The sequence below is a fragment of the Passer montanus genome, unplaced genomic scaffold, assembly GCF_014805655.1.
Source record: "Passer montanus isolate IOZ18808 unplaced genomic scaffold, ASM1480565v1 scaffold39, whole genome shotgun sequence".
NCBI lineage: Eukaryota > Metazoa > Chordata > Aves > Passeriformes > Passeridae > Passer > Passer montanus.
This window is the reverse complement of record NW_024368707.1, coordinates 5885556-5909500: the sequence shown is the minus strand read 5'-3', so window position 1 is coordinate 5909500 and position 23945 is coordinate 5885556. Positions and strand designations below refer to the sequence as shown.

Here is a 23945-nt window from a genome sequence, read left to right as displayed (position 1 = left end):
TTTTTTAAGAGTAGAGTATAGCTTCTTTCTTTGTCAAGAAGTTGAAAAATTAGCTTTGCACTTGAGAGGCTGGAAGGAATTAGATTGAACAGTTTTTTCTGAATTCCATTTTCGAGAACAGTAGCCTGTGTTGTCACTAACTTTCATTTTCTTTTAACCACTTCCAGACACAGAAAGAACACCAGTCCTGGTTTTGGTGGGATACAGATAGTAGGCATGAGTGCTACCCTCCCTAACCTGGGGCTCCTGGCCTCATGGTTAGATGCAGAGCTCTACTGTACAGATTTCCGCCCTGTGCCCCTCAAGGAGTGGGTGAAAATTGGCAGCAACATATATGACTCCTCCATGAATTTAGTGCGAGAATTCCAGCCCAAGCTGCAACTGAAGGTAAAAAAACTCTGAGCAGTGGCTTTGGGATAATGCCTTTGGTAGTGCTAAAGTTAAAAAGACAGCTCCTGGTATGTTTTTAATTTATTTTTAAATAGATGACATTCACAACTTTGTTGTTTGCTTCATAGATTCATGCTCAAACTGAGAATAAAATTGGTATTTTTGTCTTCTCCTGACTTAAACAAAAAAAACCCCAAAATACAAACTCCTGAAGGTATTGAAGATTTTTGAATCTGACTTGAAGACAAAGTTGACTTTGCAGTTATGTTGTTTCTGAGTACTTGACAGGTATAAAGAGTTTGAGTCTCCCTTTACCCACCACTCTTATCTTGTGTCTGGAAATCTACTTCCCTTTCATAAATGCAGGTAAGTAATTCCTGCTTAGGCCAAGGAATTTACACTCATAATTGGGAGAAAGTATTTGTATTAAAATCTGGTATTGAACCTGCTTGTGTTAAACTGCTAAATGATCTACTTTTGACACTGATAAGAAGGCAGATGTCCATTCCAATTCTTCTGAATCTGTTTTTAGTAGTTAGTCCTTTTGCACGCTTGAAAAGGATATAGAAAGTTAGGGATAATATACTATAATGATTTCAAAGAACCAAATGGGTACAAGTGGGGAATTTGAGCTCTCTACTTGTAGGTCCTTTCCTGTGGAGTCTTTGAAGGGTAAATTCTCTCTCTGGTTATTTGAACTGCTTTGTATAATACTAGTGTAGTAGTTGAGCTATATGGGTGGAGTGACAGCAACATTTTAGAAAGTTTTGCACTCCATTCTTGCTGTGAGCAGACATTCTCTTGTCAGTAGCATGGTGGCACAGCAGAGAAAAAGTATCCTGGAAACAAAAGGAAATGTTTTTCCACTAGAGCATTTGGAAGTTAGTTTTTATGTGGTCATATTGAGAAGGTGATGCTGCATTGGATATTTTTGAGACAGTTGCTTTGGATAGTTACTAAATTAAGCGAGAGAAAGAACTCAACTCTGCTTATGACTCAACAGTTTAAAGGAGTTGGCTTATTTTATAAGACTTGGGGATCTTGGGCTTAAAATCTACTACTGTACTTTCAGACTTCTGTACCTCACACTGGACCAATAAAAGGAAACTTGATGACTTTACCATTTCAGCTGAATTTGGCTGATTCCTTGTCGAGAAGTTCCTGCCATTGCTCCACTGTCTTCATCTGCATTTTAGTTCTTTTTATTTCTTGCTGTACGCCTACATTTTTCTCTTCCTCCTTTGGCCTGCTCGCTACAAGAGAATATGGCATAGCCAAGCATAACAGATCAATTGCAGGGATTCTCTTAAGATCTTAAAACCAAAAAAGCAAGCTGTAAACAGCAGGTTTCTGCATGAACTTCTGTATAAGTATCCCTAAAAGCTTTCACTGTGCTCAGAACACCTGCAGTCTTTGGTCAGCAGTGCTTGCTGAGTGCTTCTTACTGAGGATGCTTAGGCTGCTACATGTCAGGCTTTTAGTTCAGACATCCAAGTTAACTGTTCCCTAGTTTAAGTAGAGGGGTTTTCCTTCAGGGCTCTTCCCCACTGCTGTTACCCATGATGTGGAGGTTGCAGTGATTTATTTGTGCACTGTGTGACCTTCATTCAGAAAAAGATTTCTGAAAGCAAGGTGAAAAAACATTGTATTCATGGGTAGGTCTAGAACTGCCCTCAACAGTGTGGTCATATTAGTGCTTGGGCTTCATAAAGCAAGACAGAAACTAAGAACAGTCATCCATGTTCTATGTTTGCTTCTCTTTCTGACTGGAAGTAGAAGATTCCTACTGGGATACAGAAGGACAGCATTTACAGACCTCATCCAATCTGAGAGTGCACTGAAAATATTTTATCTCAATTCAGGGAGACGAAGACCATATTGTGAGCCTGTGTTATGAGACTGTTTGTGGTGGCCATTCAGTCCTGCTCTTCTGTCCATCCAAGAACTGGTGTGAGAATCTGGCAGACATCATTGCCAGGGAGTTCTATGGTTTGCAGCAAACTGAGAGTAAGAGAAAAGTACTTAATAGAAGACTACAGTATACACAGTGCCTTTAATGAAAATTATTTTTAGTAGGAACTATAAAAATATTTTCTTTCTCAAGGTTCTGCAAAAAATTCAGCCCTTACCCCAGTTGTTGTGAACAGAGAAGGGATTGATGAGGTCCTGGATCAGTTAAAGCGTTCAATTTCCGGCCTGGACTCTGTGCTCCAGCGCACTTTGCCATGGGGAGTGGCATTTCATCATGCAGGTATTCCTGAATATCTTGGTCTTGAATTCAGTAATGGTTAATTCATATGGGTGCTTTTTACTGCAGGCATTCAGCAATTTACCAGTTGCTTTTTTAAGCATTTTGTAGCTTATGATTAAATAAGCTTTAAGAATCCCACAGTTACAGGCAAATTTGAAATTATATTTTTGTGGCTGAAGACTTTAATTCACAAATTGTTTTGCTACGTCTTTTCTATGTTGTGTTGGTGTCCTAGGGTGATGTTATGATGCTTGTATTCCCAGTCATCTGTTCTGTTTATGCTGGATATTATGTTCTGTGCCTTCAAGACTGGCTCTGAAAAGTGAGGTTTTGTTTTGTTATCAGCCTGCTCACTCCTGCACAGTCGGCGGGGCACAGAGATGGGGCAGTACATAGCACTGCTTTTGCTTTTTGCTTTTGCTTTTTGCTTTTGCTTTTGCTTTTGCTTTTGCTTTTGCTTTTGCTTTTGCTTTTGCTTGTTAGTTAGTTTAACTAGGCAGTCCAAATTTTGCCCTGGACTGTTTTTCTTTCCCTTTTCTTGGAACCACTCGAACCTGCTCCAGAGTGGGACCTGGGAAACACCGAGAATTTGCACTTTGTGGCCTGCAGCAGCCATCCCCAGCCCCAGAGGGACCGATAACAGAGCAACCACTCCCAGGAAAGATTTTCTGAATTTGTCATCTTTATTGGATCGGTGACAGAGTGTTGTCATCTGGTATTGTTCCTTTTGTGTGCTGGGGGGTACTTGCCTGTTAAATAAACAGGTTCTTTCCACTTCTTTTGAGGAATCCTTCCCAAACGGGTTGGGTGGAGGGGCTGTGTGGATTTGCTTTCTGGAGGGGCCCCCTTTGGAGGTTTTCTCCCAAATTTGCTCTAAACCAGGACAGTTGGATAACAGCAACTTCTGGAATACAACTTGCCTGGTCCTTTCTTTGTGAAATGACTGAAAAATTAACTGATTTGCAGCTCCAGCATTTTCAAGTTGTTCCTAAAGCTGCCAGAGTATTTCAGAGCAATGTTCCTCAGCTTAATATCAAAATAAATGAGTAAGTAGAGGAAGTATAACAATAAAAATAAAAACGAAAGAAGCATGTGTTGTGAACACTTCTGCTTGGATTTTTTATTTTTTACTTAGGTAGGTAATAGAGCATGTCACCTGTTGATTCACTGAGAGAAAAGAGTGACTGGGAGAGAAAACAGTAGCTATGGCATTGATTATGTAGGAAGAATAATTCCAAATGCTTATAGAATCTGTATTTCTTATAAAATTGGCCTGAAGCCCTGAAGGTAATGTAGAAAGATACAAAGTAGACCTGTAATGGAAATAATAAAGAAGGAGTCCACGGTCAGGATGGTAGATAAGTAAATCCTAGTTCCCTATTGTTTTCTCATTTTTTACTTTATTTCTTTATGTATATACTTGTAGTGCTTGTAAATATGCAGTAAGTAGTTAATCTTGCCACCAGGTGTACAAGCACCTTAGAAAAGCTAGTATGCCACTGTCAGTTGAAGAATAAAAACTTAAGGGTGAAATTTCGCTTCACTTACCGGTCAGAAGTTAAATAAGGTAGTGTTGCAAGCCTGGTTCCTAGCACTGACTGGTGAATGTTCATTAAGTCTGTTCTTCCCTTGCTGGACAGCAACGTTTTCAGCTCTTACATTCAGTCTCACCATCACAAGGGTCACTAAAAGCCACGTCTCCCCAGGTCTGACTTTCGACGAGCGGGACATCATTGAGGGAGCCTTTCGGCAGGGCCTGATCCGAGTCCTGGCCGCCACCTCCACGCTGTCGTCGGGAGTGAACCTGCCCGCGCGCCGCGTCATCATCCGCACCCCCACCTTCGGTGGCAGGCTGCTGGACATCCTCACCTACAAGCAGATGGCTGGAAGGGCTGGCAGGAAAGGGGTAGACACAGAGGGTAAGCAGAGTCGTTATTGACATTCTGTCGGAGCGGTGTTAACCTGATTAAATCCAGGGCAGGACTTCACAATTAGGGACTAATCATGATGAATTCCTTTGGTATGCTGTATGATTAGGTTAATCAAGATGAATTTGTTTGGTATTAATTTGTTTGGTATTAATGGAGTAAAAGTTGTAATTCCCAGGGGGTTGTTTTCACTGCCTGAGATTGACTTTGGTATTTATATGTCAGTTACTTCAGGAACAGGTTATTTTTACCTTTGAATTCTTGTTAGCTTCTAAGGCTGTGTTGTTCATTTGCCTTAATTCTGTGATCCATGGTCAGTTGACTAGTGTTTAGAGTTGCAGTGAGAAAATTTGCAGTAAACTCTCATTGGGTGGGCCTAAAATACAAGAAACACATATAAAGTCTACAACCCTAATTGACAAGCTTCTGTTGTCTGAAATTATGATTTAGATTTATTAAAATTAACCATCAATTTTATGGATCTTGAAAGTAGTAATGAGACAGAGACAGGGAAATAAGAACAGTAGTTCACAGATAATATGGCACCTTCTTGCATACAGTGGCACTGATTGATATTCAACAAAAAAATGCTGCCTGTTATTTTAATTTGCAATGGAAATTTATCTTTGTGGATGATTGCAAAAAGCCACATTATGCAAGTATAAACACAGCAGAAAAGAAGAAGTTCAACAGATGCGGGAAGTGGGATTTGCCCTCCTGATTGTTTGATTGGTGCTTGCTGGAGCCCTGTGTAAGCAGACTGTTCTTACATTTAGCTTTCTATTTTTGCCTGAGTAGCATAGCAACAGAGCATTTTGCGACCTATATCTCTGCAAGCTCTCCCTGTGCGTTCAAGGAAAGGGCAGCTGCAGGCTGGATTTTGAAATTTTCCAGACTTTCTCATTTGACTGTAGCAGGCAGGTGTAAAATTACATTATTCCTTGAAGTTTCTTCTTTTTCTCCTTCAAGTTACAATAATTAGTACCCTTTTTGACAGTTCTGATGTGACAGTTCTGATGTGTAAGCAGTTGACTTTATGCTGATGAGCTTCATGAATGTACCATTTTTTTTCCACTTCACAGAGTCTTTTGGATGAGAACATAAAGCTGTGTTGCCAGCTGCTACTCTGTCATAGAGTAGGGAGACTGGAGGACAGCAACTTCAGCTGGAAAAAGTGCCTTATGTGGATATGAAATTTAGCTGACAGACAAAAGACAAATGCTGTTGGGTTGAATTCCTCCTCCTTTCCCAACATTGTAGTTTTTGGATTGTCTTACATTTTGGTTTTTTAATTTATTTTCTTGTTTGATGAAAACTTAAAAATACAGTTTTGGAGAGTGAAATGTGTTTCTTTTTGCATTCATCAAAACTTACCATTTTCCCAAGGAGAAATAGGTAAAGCTCAACAAAACCTAGAATTTAGTAGGGCCTTTGTTGGTTTTAAAGGATGTTTTTTGCCTTGATATCCAGAATCTTCTGGTGTTTGTCTAGTCTGATGCTAACCTGAACCTCCTAGTATCTGAAATGTTCAATAATGGATATTGGAACAGCTCAGTTCCTTTTTTTTTAATTTATTTTTTACTAGATTGCAATTATTAGCTTTGAATTTTCAGTGGCATCTTGGGAAAGAATATCCCCCAAGTCTTGTAAAACTGTCAGATAATATAGAACTAAGTGGGTCCAACTTCTGTTAGATTTTCTTTTAGATACATCACTCTGAAAGAGTCAAAGGGAAGTCTTCAGAGGAAATTTCAGGTCACATCAGAACCCAAATACAAAATGAATAGATGTTCTTTATTGCTAAAATAAAATAAGCTTTTCTTTCACAAAACAGTGCTTTACAGGCAGTTTATCTTACCTACTCCCCAGTTCTGTCAAAAGTACGTGATCAACTGATACCAACATTTTCACCTGGCAGGGTTAAAAAAATAGAAGACACATCCTCTGAACATCATTTCATTCTGTAGTTAATATATGTAATTATGTTTAAGCTGTATTTCGTTACTCGCCTACACTGCATTTATTTATTCTGTTCATTAAATTTAAGTGCAGTTGTGTTTTCATTACGTTTGGATTTGCTAATTACTGTAGCATTTCCACAGCTACAGTTTTATCCCAAGTTAACATTCCTAGGATCATACTAAGATACCCACTACCAAAATTACCTTGTGTCCAGACTACCTGCGTTTAAATCTTAACAACTTATCATAAATCTGTCATGTTATTTAATGTACAGCTAATCCAAAACTAGTGTTCTCCTCTTAGTCAAAGGCAAATGTATCCTACCCATAATCCATTTATCCTGTGCCAGGTGGCAAAGCTTGCAACTAGCTAAGGTCTTCAGTGATCAGTTTCTCCCTAACAGCTTTGTGGAAAAAATATCCTTTATGTGACCACTGTGTTTTCCATGGTTAAGCCGTACTGATATGTGGAAAAACTCCACAGCTGGTAACAGTTGTAAAGTAGGTGTGTATTTCTTCAGCGCTGAGGTGCGTGGGGGATAACTCCTCCAAAGACACGCAGGCTTTCTGAAGAACTGAACCCTCTCTTTATTCCCTGAAAGGTTACATGTGCATCAAGTTTTGCAATTCACCATGCATATTCATTTCCCAGCCCTGCCCAGCCCTGCTTGCTGTTATGATTAGCTTATTGGTCCTTCTGTGCTTGCACAGTGCTCTGGTGGTCATCTGGTGGTCGCACGGGAGGAAGCAAACGAGCTTTCCAATGTCTTCCTCAGGGGTGGACTTCTCACCTTGCCTCCTTGCGCCTGCTCCATGGTCTCTTGGTTGCAGTTCAAACCACAAAGCAGGTCTAGGCTCCTCGGACCCCCAAAAAAGTCTTTCTTATCTCAACAGCCTTGCAAATCTGGCACTCTTTCCCTCCTGCTTTGGGAAGCAGTTCCTTATCAAAATATCCTTGCATTCTCTCATCCGGTCCTCACAAGCATCCTGTCTTTGCAAGCACAGCAAATGCTAAACAATATACATGATTAAACAGCTATCCTTAATCAATCACCTTTTAATTTCTAACCCCCTTGCCTCAGTACTCTGATCTCATTGAAGGAATTTACCCATTATTTTCATTTTTCTTTCGTGGGATGTTTTTTGTCTCCCACAGAGTTTCAGTAGTTAGAGATTAACTGAACAATGTCTGACAGAGAATTTTAAGGTAGGATATATTGAGATGTACTTCAGTGGAAAGCATGCAGGATACTTACGTCTATGTGTATATAAATGCCTATGTGAAAGTTCAGAGAATGTATAGTTACTTAGATCAGTCATTTTGAATTTCTGAATTAGTTATTTCTGGAGTGAAAGCTGATTGACTTAATACAAACAGTCAAAATACTGTGCAGCTTTTATGTATTCTTCTTACTTTTGAAAATTTTTTCAGTTTATTAATGTAATGAAAAAGTCAAAGTGATGCCACTGTATATTATAGTTCCAGTCAACTCCAGAACAAGAAGCAAGAGTGGTTCGGCAGCAAAGCAGATGAACAGAGAGGCTGTGGAATCTCCTTAGATGACTTGGCAAGACCCAGACTAGCCTAATGTGACTCTGAAGATGGCTTTGCCTTAGTTCTGATGTACTCTGCATCTGTGCAGTTCTTACATAGCAATTCATATGCACCATTTAAGGTTGCACATTTTTTTCTCTTTTGTTACTCAGCTTTTTTGAAAATACTTACAGTTTTCCATTCCAACAATATGTCTTTGGTGAGCTGTATGCAGCTGTAATAGTGCTCATATGCAGTACTAAAGTAATTTGTTTTGTTTTTCTTCACCAATAGGTGAGAGCATTTTAGTCTGCAAGCCCTCAGAGAGATCAAAAGGTGCTGCTCTACTTCAGGGATCTCTCAAGCCTGTTAGCAGCTGTTTGCTTAGAAGAGAAGGGGAAGGTGTTGCTTCTAGCATGAAAAGAGCAATACTTGAGGTATGGGACACTCAGGGATTAGAATTGTGCTTGTAGGATGGTTTCTTCTGTGACACCACCAAATGTTTTCTGTGCATTTCTTTTTCATGTGTTTCCTGCTTTGTCAAGCCAGTAATTTATTTGGCTCTGCCAGCTTGCTTCAGTATTCAGCATTTTGTCTAGGATGTTTCTCTGCTTGCTGCAGATTGGGATGTGAGCACACTCAAAGAAGCTTTGCTATTGTATTTAGATGTACTCAAGCAGCAGGTAGAACTAAGTGTCATTCTTAAACTTTAGGTGTAACCTGACACTGTTAACTGGAGGATGTTTGTAAATTACTGATCCTAGAGGCTTTGTAGGCTGAACTGGGCCATAATGACATTTCTGGAAGCTTGTAGGGTCTCTTATTTACCCCCTCAACTTACCTACCTCTTCTGGGCAGGAACAATTGAAATTTTGTGAATACATTTTGGGTGAGCAAACAGGGGTGGTACCCAATTTGCTCCCTCCTCTGTAGGGTTCCCATGGGAGTAAAAAGGACCCAAAGGATTTAATTTCACCTAGGTGAGATTATGTCCTTTTCCAAAGCTGCTTTTGAGCTTGAACATGGATTAGATACAAGAGAGGATTTAATTTCACCTAGGTGAGATTATGTCCTTTTCCAAAGCTGCTTTTTGGGCTTGAACTTGGATTAGATGCAAGACTCTTTAAATATAATTTGTTTGCTATACTTTTACTGTCTTTTGAAAACTTTTGTGATGCTTAGAACTTGGTTGTACTTCCATAGATTTTGAATTTTAGCATGGGAATTTCTAAATGTATTTTTCTGCATAAGAGCTATACAAAAGAAGGAGGTTCCTTTAAAGCAAAACTAAAATTCAAGGTGAACAAAATCACTCTTAATCAGGAAAACAGTGGGGGAGTATAGCATTCATACATATTAAGAGATACCTTCAGTATGCTGAATAGCCTTACAAGAACTCCACTTTCATGGTTTGCTTTTTGTATTCATAAAATTGCAGTTTATATTCTAACATACTTTAATATTTCACAGTGTTGGCTAAGCAAAATGCCTGAGGCTAGTCTCAAATCTAAATTGCTGCTATGTGTATGTTCACTTTCAAAATAAGATTTTGTAAATCATTATTTTCCATAGCTTAGTCCTCTTACTTCTGCCCATGATAACTGACTTCTTGCCAAGAAAGTCTTTAAAAGTTATCTGTTGCTTTGTCTCATATTCCCCTCTCTGGGAAAATGGTTCTTTAAAACTGAGATGATGGATCACTCTCTTTGATTCTCTGATCTGATGTTCTGTCCTGCTGCATCTCTGGCAATATGAAAAGATATTTTTCTTCAACAGATCATAGTGGGGGGAGTAGCCAACACTCCAGAGGATGTGCAGACCTATGCCTCTTGCACTCTGCTTGCATCCAGCTTGAAAGAAAGCAAGTGGGAAAATGGGAAAGGGCAAGACAAAGCACAGGCTGGACCTATTGAGGCTTGTGTGGCATGGCTGCTGGAAAATGAATTCATTCAGATTGTGGACTCTGGCAATGATGTGAAAGGTGTGTAAAATTGGTGTTCCTCCCAGTGATTGCAGTTTTGATTTGCTAACTGAGTAGATGTTCAATATAAATTAATAGTAAGGACTTCTCTACATTTTTATTTTATTTTAAAGAAATATGTATCAAGAATATTCTGACTTTCTGGAAAGTATCTTCATGCCTGTTTTAACATATTTTGCATGCACATGTTCTTGGAAGGCACATCACATCACTTGCACATCACCTCTAAGACTGATGCATCCTAGTCTAAAATTCCCAAAATATCTTTAAACAAAGCAAACTTTAACCACAGGATTGGTGCATATTAACTGCAGACTGTGATTTTTGTCTTTCTAAAGAGAAAAAGGCTAGTTTAGACATAGGCAAGGCTAAGCCTGTTATTGTTTCCATTTTTCTCTCTTCAGAATGGAGACATAAACTATTTCTTATTGAAAAAGCCGCTGTGAAAAGTTAGAAATCTCTCAAATGCAGCACAATCTGGAAATTATTATAAACTTGAACTTAAATGTTTCTCTGTGTAACTTTTTTTTTTTACAGAAAAGGTTTATCACCCAACACATCTTGGCTCAGCTACTCTTTCCTCTTCTCTTTCACCAACTGAAGCCATGGAAATCTTTGCAGACCTGCAGCGAGCTATGAAAAGCTTTGTTCTGGAGAATGATCTGCATATTGTCTATTTGGTAGGTTCCTATTCTGTGTCTTGTATTTTCTACTACCAAAACTAAGGGGAGACAGCACAATGCAAAGTTCTTGACGGCTCCATGAACATTGGCTTGGGTTTTTCTGTGCTTTGCTTAGCTTATCCTTCACGAAGATAAGTTTCTAAATTGAAGGTTCTTCAGAATGAGTGTGTTACCATAGTGTCTATTGTGTAGACAGGTGCTGCATGCCATTTAACCCCATTGTTGTCACTCTTGACTTACTAAGATTTCAGAACTTAATAAGTTTTGAGCATAAAATAATGGTAGATTTTCTGAGGCACTTGAAATTGATGAAACAAATTGATTTTTGTATGTGTGTTTGGGAACAGCAGGCTTAATTTCATATTACTTTTGGAGGCACAGAAAAATGTTGGGCTTCTAATATCTATTTTGCCTCCAGAAAGCTTCAGAGAGCCACACCACTTTCTTTCTATGGGTGGGCCTTTCTTTGATTCAGTTACAGTGAAATTCATCCCTGATTTAATTTACTTGCCTGGTGATGCTGCCAGGGCTAAAGGAAGGAGTGTGATAAATCTTATAAGGGAAAAGTGTCCCAGAGTGTGTCAAGATTTATGAGCACATACACTTGAACAGCTAAGCACTGCTATTTAAGACCCTGGGAGAGGAAGCCATGAACTTGTGAAGATTATTGAGGAAACCAGATGGAGTTGCACTGCACAACTTGGGATTCATGGCTGCCAGAGGCCCAACATGCAATCATCAGCTGAAATCTGTCAGTCAGCTTTAGCCTTCTTTAAGAGTAAGGTATATTCTCTTTAACAGGATGATAAATCAAAGGCAGAATTTGGGACTCTTTTCTGAAAGGAAAGTTCACTTCAAGAGGAACATGCTTGCAATTACAAGCTTGTTGAGCTGGGTGGAGTTGCACTGCACAACTTGGGATTCATGGCTGCCAGAGGCCCAACATGCAATCATCAGCTGAAATCTGTCAGTCAGCTTTAGCCTTCTTTAAGAGTAAGGTATATTCTCTTTAACAGGATGATAAATCAAAGGCAGAATTTGGGACTCTTTTCTTGAAGGAAAGTTCACTTCAAGAGGAATATGCTTGCAATTACAAAGCTTGTTGAGCTGGCAGACAGGGACAGGCAAGAGTCTGAGGGTACCTGTCTCTGCTTGGTGAATTCAATAACCCAGTTATGGGCTAACACAGATAGAATTTTCTTGGATCTACTGCTGTCCCATACATACTCATATCTCTGTTTTAGAGGACCACATTATATTTTGTTCTATTTCTGCCAGGTAAAATGAGCTCCTTTGTGTATGACCAGTGAATTTTTTCCCTCTTTGCATGTCCAAAACAGAAAAAAAAGGGTGAAATTTTTTCCTGTTCTGGGGTAGAGGCAGTGATGGCACAATGTTTTTTATGCTGTACTTTTTAATTGCAGCAGCTTGTCTAAGGTTATTTTAAATCATACACTGTTGAACAAAATGTTCTTGACATTCTCTTCTGTTAAGCTACTCTAAAACACTGTCTTGCAAGTCTGTTCATTTTCAAGGCCAAAGGTTTATTTCATTTTGTTGCTTTTTTTGGTTTTTTTAGTATTGTTCTTCATGTGTTCCTTATGAGCTATAGGGAGTTTATCTGCTAAAATACTTTTTAATACTTTTAAGCTTGCATCTTTTACTTGTGCAAATATGAGGCTGAATTCTAAGCCCTTGTATTTTAGGGAAGTTGATTAAAACAAATAAGAATTTGCTAGACTAGGAAGATAGTTTTCTTTAAATAAAAAAATCCAAATCACAAAAGATAAACCCCCATCTTAATAACTTTTGTTCTTCTCAGCAGATGAAGAAGCATGGATGATTTACAACAACATAGACAACTAGTATTCTGTGCCATTTAACATTTGTGCCAAGCAATTCTTAGTTCTTTCAAAATAATGAATCTTGCTTTATATTGATAAAGATATGAAGACATTTTGTCTCCTCATAGAAAAACTAACTCTGTGCTGACTCAACATTAACAGAATTGGTTTTATGTCTAAAAACATAAAAAAGCTCTGGAGGTCTTTTTGTTAGCGTTAATAAAAGTTGCGATTATTTTGCACTCCAGGTAAGTGAAAGCTTCAGCTAGTTCTGGCAAATCTGTGTCCTTCCTGCTTTATCAGATGCTGTGGCAGTGGTTAATGTGGTTACTTGTGGTTTTAAAAAGTTGATAGATTTCTGTAAATTATGTTAAAAAAAGAATAAAATTTTGTTTTCTTAAAGGACATTGAAGATACAGCTTAAAAATAGTTTAGTAGCTTGGATTTAAAAAATAATCTGACAAAGATTCCAAATGGTTTAATCATTGAAGTACCCATATGAGTCAGATCTCATCAGTACAAGTACTAAAGAAACTGGATTAGAAGAGCTTTTACTTTCTTCATGGTACACGCCTGTGACTCAATGCCTTTACATCGTGTGTGGGATGCTCTAACCACATTCCCTAGGTTGTAGTTTTGTTTGCCCAAAACTCTGTTTAGTTCTCTTTATTTCTCTGAAACAGTTTTTTGGATTGTGTTATTTTCTTTAGATCACCCCAGTGTATGAGGAGTGGACCACCATTGACTGGTACCAGTTTTTCTGCTTATGGGAGAAGCTGCCTGCCTCAATGAAACGTGTGGCTGAGCTGGTGGGGATTGAAGAAGGCTTTCTAGCTCGCTCTGTAAAGGGCAAAATCACAGCTAAAACAGAGAAACAGCACAGACAAATGGCCATCCACAAAAGGTAGCCACAGAATGTGGGTGTGAAAGTGCAGAGATCAGAGGCTATAACATTTGTAATGCACAGGCTCTGTGTCTGTTTCCAGGAACTGGCTCTTTTTCTGAGTGAGCTGATAGGTCAGAGGACCTGGACCTGGTCTGCTCTGGTCCAAGAACACCGGTAGCACAAGATGTTTGTGCTGATGTTTTTGGAAGCCATCCTCTCTGTTTCTTTTGTGTGCTATAGTGTAGTACTGTTCTGTCCTATGTATCACAGCACATTTTGGCATGTAATGTGCCCCAGATGACAATTTTGTTTCTTCATGTACTTCATAAACAGGTTTTTCACCAGCCTTGCCCTTCTGGATTTAATCAGTGAGGTTCCTTTACAAGATATGACCAAGAAATACGGCTGTAGTCGTGGTCAGCTTCAATCCTTGCAGCAATCTGCTGCCACTTATGCAGGCAAGTTGTCTGAGCAAAATATCCCAGGAGTCTTAGGCTAGTCTGTTTTTTTTTTCTTTTGTCCTTCCAGATTTGGGGCTAAAATAGCCTCAGTGTGGTATTACCAACAAACAGCCTTGTGAAACCACTTATGGATTTGTAGCTTAACCTGTGGTTGCCCCTGCTGTGGAACACAAAGTGTGCAGTGGGAAGGGGCCAGCTGAGGGGAATCAGGCAGTGTGCAGCATGCTGAGGTTTGTAGAAATCAGCTGTGTGCTGTGGAGGAATGTAGCTTGTTCAATACTAAGTACGGAAATTAGTGCAAGTCCCTTCTAAAGCTTTGCTCTATGAGGAAAGAATACCTTTCAGCATTGAGTAAAGTTTGGAGCCCCAAAGATGGGACATGGCTTTCCTCTGAATGCAAAATTAATTGGTCAGAAGGTGTAAGGTTACAGTTTTCAAAACAGAGTGAGTGGCTTCTGGGTCATCAGAAGACAGGAGATCACAGGAGAGATCACAGATCAGCAGATCACAGGAGGTCAGACAGCTGCTACCTTTAACTTCCCCAAGAAGGCTGTGTGGGAGTAGAAGTAACAGCCCACCAGTGACCGAGATATTTTTTTTCTGTTGCCTAAATCCTTCATTACTCCATAAGTGGGTTTTCAGTTTTTGAGACAGTTTTAGCTCGACTTGCGAAACCCTCTGTGTGGGCTGCAGCATGAGTCAAAGCCCCAAAATGAAAAGGTCACGCCAACTGATGCAGAGTAGTTTAATTTAATTCTGGTAGTATAAATAACTTTAAAAAAAACCAACTTTTTAGTATAAATAACTTCGTAGCAGTTTCATAATTCTGTATTTCTAGTGTTAATAGTTTTCACAGGAGTAATCTGGGAAGTAAATTGACATAAAGTTAAGGTATATGATAAAAGTTGTTTTCTATAATCACTGTAAAATTAGTGAGGGATGCCATGTCTTTCAGTGGTTTTCATTGTCTGTAGATGTAGTCTGTGAATGAGAAACTGTCTTTTCTGTGCTCTTTTCCCTTTCCCATGCACTGGGGACTGCAGCTGTAACCTGTATCATAGGATTTGCTTCCTCCTATGATGCTCTCAGTAACTAAAATCCTGCAGGCCAAGGTCTACTTTTATTGATATCAGCCCTGGGTTTCCTCAAAGATCTGTGGCTTCCCTTAATGACTCTCATCACTACTTTTTCCTTTGCCTTTTTTTTTCAGTATGATTCTTTCATAGGACTTCTGTTTCACGATATGCATGTGCTTCAAACTTTCAATATTAGCATCTTAAAAAACAGTGTAATTCAGAATTTCTGCCTCACTGATTAACTAGTTAATTGCAGATTGAGTTCTGCAAGACTAGCTCCTACTCATAGTTGTGATAAACATGAGTTAGTTTCTGTAAACATTGGGAAAGTGACAAATGTGAAGTGAGTGCTGATTCAGATTGGGGGGTGGGGAATGAATCCAGCTTAGTAGAACTGGAGCTGGAGTTCAGACATTAATGTAACTTTCGTGTTCCAGGAATGATAACAGTTTTCTGTAATCGACTGGGCTGGCACAACATGGAGTTGTTGCTGTCTCAGTTCCAGAGCCGCCTGACTTTTGGGGTGCAGAGGGAGCTCTGTGACCTGGTGCGAGTGTCTCTGCTGAATGCCCAGCGTGCCAGGACACTTTACAGCGCTGGCTTTGTCACCGTGGCTGATCTCGCTAAGGCCAGGCCTGAGGATGTGGCAGCTGCTCTGAAGAACTCAGTACCATTTAAAAGGTGAGAGATCAGTAAGTCCAGAAGTCAAGTGAGGAAGTTTGTAAGGTGAAGGGTTACAGGATGAAACCTGCAGTGAAATGTGGCAACACCTTTGGAATTTTGTGTCAAATATTAGTTAGACATGATAATGACTTGATAACAACTGACCACAGTCATTCTGTGATTATTCTGAAATTAATAGAAGCACCTTGTATTTACAGAATAAGTTTTTGACACCTAAATTTTCTTCTTATTCCTCTTTCCAATGCACTGTTTAGTCCTGGGCAAATTGTCAATGCTTTCAGGGGAGTTTTTTCTAAAAGGCAGCTTCACCATACGTTCAACGTACTTGATTTATTACTGATTATCTTTTGGGATTCTCTTGTGATTTATGTTAGTGCAGTAAAAAGTTTTCTTGATCAAGTACCTGTTGGACTGTGCCATGATACTTGTCTGGTTCATGCTCTTGAAGTTTGCTTAATTTGGAAAACAGTGCATGGAGGATGATTCATTGAGACCTGCATCTTTCTCTAGCAGGGAACTGGGACTTGTCTGGGGTACATTTGAACACAGAAATCTGGAAATGCTTTTGGGGTATGCGACCAGTAAAACCTTTTTTAACATCTATTCATATTTAGAAATAGTTATTTCCAATTAAGTTATTTCATATCAAGTCTATTATATTTTAGGTAGAGTGTTTTTGTAAAGGAAGCTGTGAAGGCATTTGAACACAGAAATCTGGAAATGCTTTTGGGGTATGCGACCAGTAAAACCTTTTTTAACATCTATTCATATTTAGAAATAGTTATTTCCAATTATTTCGTATCAAGTGTATTATATTTTAGGTAGAGTGCTTTTGTAAAGGAAGCTGTGAAGACAGTTGACATGGGAGCAGAAGAGAATAGTGCCAGCTCTGTGTGTTGTTTGTTATGTTCTGCATGGGTGTTTAGGTGTGTCTGTTACCCTCCCCACAGTGTTCGTAGGGCTGTGGATGAGGATGAAGAGTCAGCAGAGGAGCGTCGGGCCGTGCGCAGCATCTGGATGGCTGGAATGAAGGGCTTCACTGAAAGAGAAGCAGCCTCTGTTATTGTGGAGGAAGCCAGGAGACTTCTGCAGCAGGATTTAGCACTGCTGGGGGTGCAGTGGAACCCAGAGTCTTTTCTTGAGACTGATACCTCCTCTGTGATCAGCAGTGAGTCAGAACTGGAAGACAGACAGCACAGATCAGATGGAGAGGAGTCTGCTGAGTCTTCAAGGGTGTATAACAAAAAAGGGTGCAGAGTTCAACACTGTAATGGCCTTGGTTCTCAGATTGGAAACTTATCAAATATTAAAAAGGGATGTAAAAGGCGACTGAGCAGTAGCACAGAAAGCTCTGTATTTGATGAAGTCCTGGGCAGGAAACAGGCTCGAGCAGAGGAAGGCAAGGGTGATTTTGTGTCCAGTGCTAGAAAACGGCCAAATGTGTGCAGAGGAAATGAAAACACAGAAGATATTTCTCTGGTCAAAACCAAGATGAATTCCAGAACAGCAGTCCAAGAGCACCTTACTGAACAAGGAAAAATACCAACATTGAGAAGAGAGTCTTCAGCCTCTAGATTGATTAAAAGCACAGATACACATTTAAATCAGACTAGGAACAAAAATACTGCTTCAAAACCGCAGGGATCACTTCTTGAGGATTCAAATAAGCTTAGTATAGATAGACAAAAGCTGCCTGTTTCTTGCACCACCATCTCTACAGATAATTCTGTTTCAAATCAAAATAATAAGGAATTTTTAGAAACAGATCCTGTAACTAATAAAGTCTCAAGTTCTGTACAGATGGGGGGTGTTAACATTGGGAAGAAAGACAAAATTGAAGGATTATTTACAGAGCCTACCAGCACTAATGAAGGTATGCCTAAGGGGAGGGCAGGTTTTCAGGCACCTGTTATGCTGAAGGGTACTCCACACACCAGTGTGGAGACACACAGTATTGTAGGAAGTAGAGGAACACCTGAGAGTGCTAGGGCACTGAGAACTGACAAAACTGATGTTAAGCAGAATAAAAGGAATAAAACTCAAACAGATGCAAGCTCTGCTGAGGCAAGGATTGATAAGCATTCCTGTCCTGGTGAAGAGAAAACCTGCAGTATTCAGATTCAAAATGCTGGCAAAAATGGGAGTGAAAAGCCCAATGGAATATCGTTGCAAGCTGGAACAATGCAGAATGGCAATGGCAACAGTCATCCTAAAGATTTTCTGAAAGAGTTTTTAGTAAAATCCAGAGGTGTTTGCCATGCTGATGGTGTTCAGAATGATCCAGCCTCTCATCTGTTTTCTGACTCTAGAGACTTTGAAGACAGCATCCAGTTGGATACTCAAACTGAGATGATAATAAAACAGGAGGGAGCAGCTGGAATCACAGGACAGCAGGGGATACAAGGTTCAGAGCTGGCAGCAATACCACAGCAGGGAATACCAGAAAAAGAAAGCAGTTTTTGGACTGAGAATGATACTGATAAAAGGCTGGCTGCAACAGTTAGGAAAGTGAGCTTCCCAAGTCGTATCACAACAAATGACATTATGAAAAACACAACTCAGCACTGTAGTAATAAAGTTTTGGAGTCTGGAGGCCTTAATTTGCAGCCTGTAGTGAAGAAAATAGAACCTGCACCTTGCCTTAAAGAAAGTGATTTCTCAATGACTGACTCACAGCTACACAGTTTTCTACAAGATTACCAGACCCAAAATTCAGTGAAAGGGGAGAGTGTGTCTAAAGACTTGAATAAAGCAACCTCCCATTTTGCTAGGGAACACATTGTACAAGTAGAATGCCAGCCTGTCCCTGAAACAAGCCTAAATATGAGCGATAGCTTGCTGTTTGATGATAGCTTCAGTAATGTCAGTGACCTTTCAGCTGTTCACATCATGGAAGCTGATGGAAAGGACCCTGTGGCTTTGCTTCCTCCAGATGGTGTTTTGCAGAATCTAAGACCTGTTGAGAATAAATTTGATGTCGGTGACAATCAGAAAGAACATGAGGATCCTGCACAGTGTAACAATGTGTCTTTAGCATCCTCAGATGTAATAGCAGAAGTTTTAGACCATGGAAACTCCCCATCTTTTCTGAAAGACATTCCTTCTACATTTCAAGGTCAGTCAGGATTAAGAAACTCAGTCATTCGTAACAGTGACCCCAGACCAAAGGACTTAGTAGGAGATCAAGGTGAAAAGCTCCAGAGAAGCCACCAAGCTTTTGAAAAGAACACCCATCCAGTGGTGTGGACTGAATGCTCGTTTGAACTAAGCCCAGGATTGCAGGATGTGTTGGACAAATGGCCTAGCCTCTCAGGCATTGAAACAGCTTCAGCAAACTCCAGTTTGAAAGGAGAGTTAGTTGCTCCTATTGTTAGTCAAGAGCCAGATCCAGTTTTTGAATCTGACTGTTGTGAGCAAAAGCCTTTGCCCACTTGCCAGGATTTAAAAAGCTCTTTCAAGGTTAAAGAAAAAGAAAAGGAAAACTTGGATCTTCAGAAGACACATGGCATAACGCTTCATCTCGAGGGAAGCAACAGAACATCCTGTCCTGCACCAGATAGTAATAATGGGTTTATTCCTCCAACACCTCCCAAAGAGCTTTTTCCAAAATGTTCTGTTTCTCTCCCATCTGCAAGAAAGGGACAAGTCACCTGCAAAAAGGAAGGGCAGATGATTCAGCTGCAGTGGAATAGTGAGGGCAACGCAGAGCAGCAGGTAAAAACATTCCAGGGCAATCTTGAGTATCTAGACCCAACTGAGACAGATGAGATAAAAGATGATTCCACTGTAGACCAAGGCTTTTCACTGCAGCTATCTCAGGATGTTTTTCCATTTGTTCCCTTAAGTGCTGAAAGTTTCACTATTATTGATGTAGCAAGCGACAAAACACTTTTCCAGACTTTTATTGCAGAATGGAAAGAGAAAAGCACATTCTCCATCTCAGTGGCATGTGAAAGAACAAAGTGCCTTTTGTCTCCCAAATCAACGATTGGTGGCAAATTCAAAAAAGGTCAGTTTCCTGTTCCAGTGCATTATTTTGTGAACAGCATGCAGTATCTTCAGCTTAAATCAGGCCTAGAGAAGGCAAGGATATGGAAAATGGAGGAAAAACACCGATATAAGAGAATCATGGAGTGTTTGGGGTTGGAAGGGTCCTCTGGAGATTATCCAGTCCAACTCCCCTGCTAAAGCTGGTTCAGGTAGAGCAGGGTGCACAGGATGATGTGCAGGCAGCTTTTGAATATCTCTAGGGAAGGAGATTCCACAACCTCTCTGGGCAATCTGCTTCAGTGTTCTGTCACCCTCTGTTTCCTCCTGTTCAGATTAAACCACCCATGAAGCATCCCTTCCAAATTCTGGCCTTTTCTAGCAATGTCTTCAAGAGTTGAGATGGAAGTGTATTCCTTACTTCCACGCTAAAAAGCATTTCACATTTGCCTGTCAAAAATCTATTTTGATACTTAAGAAATGTTGCTGTTGTTGTTATGGTGATGTGACAGCAAAGAATCTAACTGGTTAATCTTGTCATTTTAAAGGAAGAATATGTTTAAAAAACAGCAGGAAACTGCAGTGTATGAATACTTCTGTGGGGAAAAAAAAGGAAGCAATATTGCAACAACCCAGAGGCTGATCTGAATTTTGCATGTGTTTATATTGAACTAAGTTTACATTTTGAAAATATTTGAAAATATGTAAGTTTGGTTCAGAGGCAGTCACAGAAGAATATTTAGAAGCTCTCACATACCAACAGGCTGATAACACTTCATTACTATCACCAGAGACCTATCAAGGAGATGCTTGACACCAGCTCTCCATCCTCTACTAACACACAGCTCCTTTGCTTTACTAAGACCTGATAATATTCAATTTTGTACATATTTGCATTTTCAGGATCCCAAATCTTCTGTATTTATGGATGCCATTTATAATAGTAACTTCAAATTATTTCTTTAGTGAGTTCTCCTCAGCGGACACAAGTTAAAGATGAAGGATTTCCTGTCCAAGGATGCGAAGACATCTTGGTAGTTGGACTGGCAGTGTGTTGGGGTGGAAAAGATGCCTACTATATCTCTTTGCAGCAGATCCAAGACCAGACTGGTAAGTGAGCAGACAGGCTCTGCTGGGTTAATTGACACTGCATCTCAAGAAAGTTCCTTCAGCAGATAAGGTTCTTGGGAGTGCTGTGATTGTCCCGACCCCGGTGCAGTTGTGTGGTGGAGTAACTGAGCAGTCTTGGGTGTTAACACATTTGGACAGGTTGCTATAGGTACATCTATAGTACTGTGTAACAAGGGCAGGTAATTGGCTCAGACACTGGACTGTGAGCATGCACATGGCTAAAACATTTGTTCACTCCCAGGTTCTCTTGCTTTTCCTTTTCAATCTCTTCCATTTTTTTCTCTCCAGAACAAATCTGGCACTCAAATGCTGAACATAGCCCAGTCTGTGCTAAGTGACCTTGTGACTAGGGTTTGATTCCTGGCTGTCCTTTGTTTGTTAATACAGACACAGCATATTGCTTTTGGGAGCCTAGTCTGGTTTGATAAAAGCATGTAATAGTGCTACAGATGTATTGTTTGTTCATAGTTCAACTGTAGCTTTTGTGCTTTAAGTGGTTGCATTCAAGATTTTTCTCTTACTGTTTTTACCATGTAATGGGTTAAAAGATGATTTTTGCTTGTATTTCATGCCTTAGAAATCAGTCTGAGTTTGGCACCCCCACCTTTGGACCAAAGCCTACCTGTGACAGAGAGAATGAACCATCTGCAGCTGTACCTGCAGAAGAAGACCAAGAAGAAGCGCTCACTTATCATGTATGACTTCATCCAGCACTACAAAACTCTGCTGATGGCTTGTGGCATCTCTTTGGAAGGAAGTTTTGAGGACCCAAAGGTTTGCAGGATTAAGAAATTTCTCTTAAGTGAAAGTGCTAGTTTAAACATGAGAGTGGAAAGACGGGAATATCTTCTGGTACTTCTGTTATTTAGGTATGAATCTGTCAGAAAGTTTAGTGAAATTTTGTTTCAGTGGGCAATCTAGAATAGTATTTTGAGGACACCTGCTTTACTATAGTTGTTCATGGTACCTGCAAGAGAAACAAACAAAGAGTTTCAGAGGTTAGCACATTATTATTTCATACCTTACTTGGCAGGAGAAATGAAGATAAATCTCTCCCCAGTCCCAGTGGACAGGACTTAACTTCTGTTTTGTTGCAGTAAGAAGCCTAGGACTGAAATGTCACAAGTGCTTCTGGTCAGTTTATTCCTTCTGAGACCAGAAGACTCTATAAGCAAAAGAGTTACCCACAATGCATGCAGACCACTTTGCTACCCCCATTTTCTCAAAACAAAACAAAACAAAGTTTACATGGAATTTCAAAAGGTTTGGATACCAGTTGTAACTCACATAAAACTCTAGCTTGAGGTAAAAGCACCTTGTTGCTCATGTTTCAAAAAGCTCTGGGTGCACAGAGAATGCTGTTGATTTTTAAAGCTTGCTTTGCATATGGGCTGAACAGCTTCATTGCAGTACTCAGCTCTGGAGGAAAATAGCTAAGGTGTTCAACACAAGGACAAACAGATTTTTTCCTACCAAGATATAACTTTAGGATGAAATTGAAGAGCAGTAAAAGCATCTTTCCCTTCACTGTGGCATGTAATAGTCATACTCACGTTGGTTCATTTGAGTGATACAATGAATACACCCTCCCCAACCCCATATATACATATGAGTTTTTACTTCTGCTTGCATGGCAGAGGCAATGTAGAAATCTGTGCTTCATCCTGTTTTGACACAAGAAATTGAAATATACATATAAATTAATTTCCTTTGAAGACAGGGGTTTAAGCTCTACCAGGAGAAAAATATCCCATGCAGAATTCTTGGCATTAGTCCTGTTCTGCAAAAGATAGGAGAGCTCAGCTTGGCTAGTATTCTAGATCAATAGCAAGTTCTGATCTCTACTAAGTAATTTTTCAGATTAAACATGTTTAGATCCTGATTTTCATATTTATTCCCTTCAAGGTTTAATAAGTAAAAAGACATTTCAAGATGTGTTTATTTGACAGGATAAAGTTTTCAAAAATACAGAAATAGCTTTTCTTTTGAAAGAAATAGCTTTTCATTCTCACTCAAGAATTAAGTTCTTCAGTGACTTAGGCCCTCCTGAAGGATTTTACTGAAATGACCTAACAAATTATTGCAGTTTACCTGACAGATGAAGAAAAATATCTGCTATAACCTTGAATTAACCCCTGACTAAATATTTGCGTTTTATTATGATTAAATGGTAAAAAAAAAGTCTCATGGAGGTCTCCATTTTTAAGGTTGCATGTTGGCTGCTGGATTCTGGCTCCAAGGAACATACCCTTCACAGCATGGTGACCAACTTTCTCCCCAGTGAGCTGCCCCTCCTGGAAGGAGTGGGCACGGGCCAAGGGGTGCAGAGCCTGGGGCTGAGTGCCAGCAGAGACCAGTCTGGGCGGTACAGAGCAGCCATAGAGTCTGTGCTTGTCTTCAATGTCATGGACCAACTCCACAAGGAGCTAGAGAAGGAAAATCTGACAGGTAAAGATACATCCTCCACCTGGAGGCAAAGATGGAGGGTAAATACCACTGTGCTGCCACAGGCTGAATGATCCGTGCGGAGGAGAGACAGTTTGGAAGTTCTTACCTAAATATATTCTGTCAAAATGTTAATTTGCTAAAAGAAAACAGGGAAATTCCCTTGGAATCATATATATTCTGAAAGAGAAATTAAAATATAATTCTTATATCCCAAATCTCCACCAGTTCCAGTGGTTAAGGCTGTGGCAGAGTCTATTCTAAGTCTCTAAATCAAGCAGATTTGTACCTCCCAGGTGAGTGCCCCGGCCATTCTGAGGGACTTGTGGGTCTGTCTATGATTTCTCATGAGCATTTTCAAAAGCTTTTGGATTTTATTGTCAGAAGTAATTCCTAAAATCCTCTGATGTTTTCTGAAGGAGATTTCTTGCTCTTTGGCCTGCCCATATAGCATGATTTGTCAAGTATGCATTGTGTCCATGAAACTCTTGTGGTTCCATAGTGAATAATCTTGTATGTTTGCACTAATAATTGCTGAGTGCTTGTACTGTTTTAAAACAAACCATCAAAAGCCCCCAGAAATATATGATTGGTGGTCATTATGATAGCTTCCCCTAAATTGTATCCAGAGATGAGGATTGTGGTCCAATCCCACTGAAACATTTTCTTGCAAGTTTACCATATAATTTATGATTGTTACAGT

At 39.8% G+C, this 23945-nt stretch overlaps 1 protein-coding gene across 4 annotated transcripts in view; it reads left to right on the top strand.

Moving 5' to 3' along the window:
- POLQ (DNA polymerase theta) overlaps positions 1-23945 on the top strand; it is a 54805-nt gene that overhangs the window by 12712 nt on the left and 18148 nt on the right. For 2 of the 4 annotated variants that reach the window (XM_039718153.1, XM_039718152.1), the window contains exons 6-19: positions 168-387; positions 2253-2397; positions 2495-2641; positions 4348-4560; positions 8359-8501; positions 9841-10045; positions 10583-10725; positions 13283-13476; positions 13792-13916; positions 15433-15676; positions 16630-19688; positions 20633-20776; positions 21375-21571; positions 23005-23245. In XM_039718153.1, coding sequence (XP_039574087.1) covers positions 168-387; positions 2253-2397; positions 2495-2641; positions 4348-4560; positions 8359-8501; positions 9841-10045; positions 10583-10725; positions 13283-13476; positions 13792-13916; positions 15433-15676; positions 16630-19688; positions 20633-20776; positions 21375-21571; positions 23005-23245 — 5420 coding nt within the window. Of the gene's footprint in view, positions 1-167; positions 388-873; positions 2398-2494; positions 2642-3148; positions 3357-4321; positions 4561-8358; positions 8502-9840; positions 10046-10582; positions 10726-13282; positions 13477-13791; positions 13917-15432; positions 15677-16629; positions 19689-20632; positions 20777-21374; positions 21572-23004; positions 23246-23945 lie in introns of those variants that run through there. The other 2 variants (XM_039718154.1, XM_039718155.1) reach the window with 2 other exon arrangements.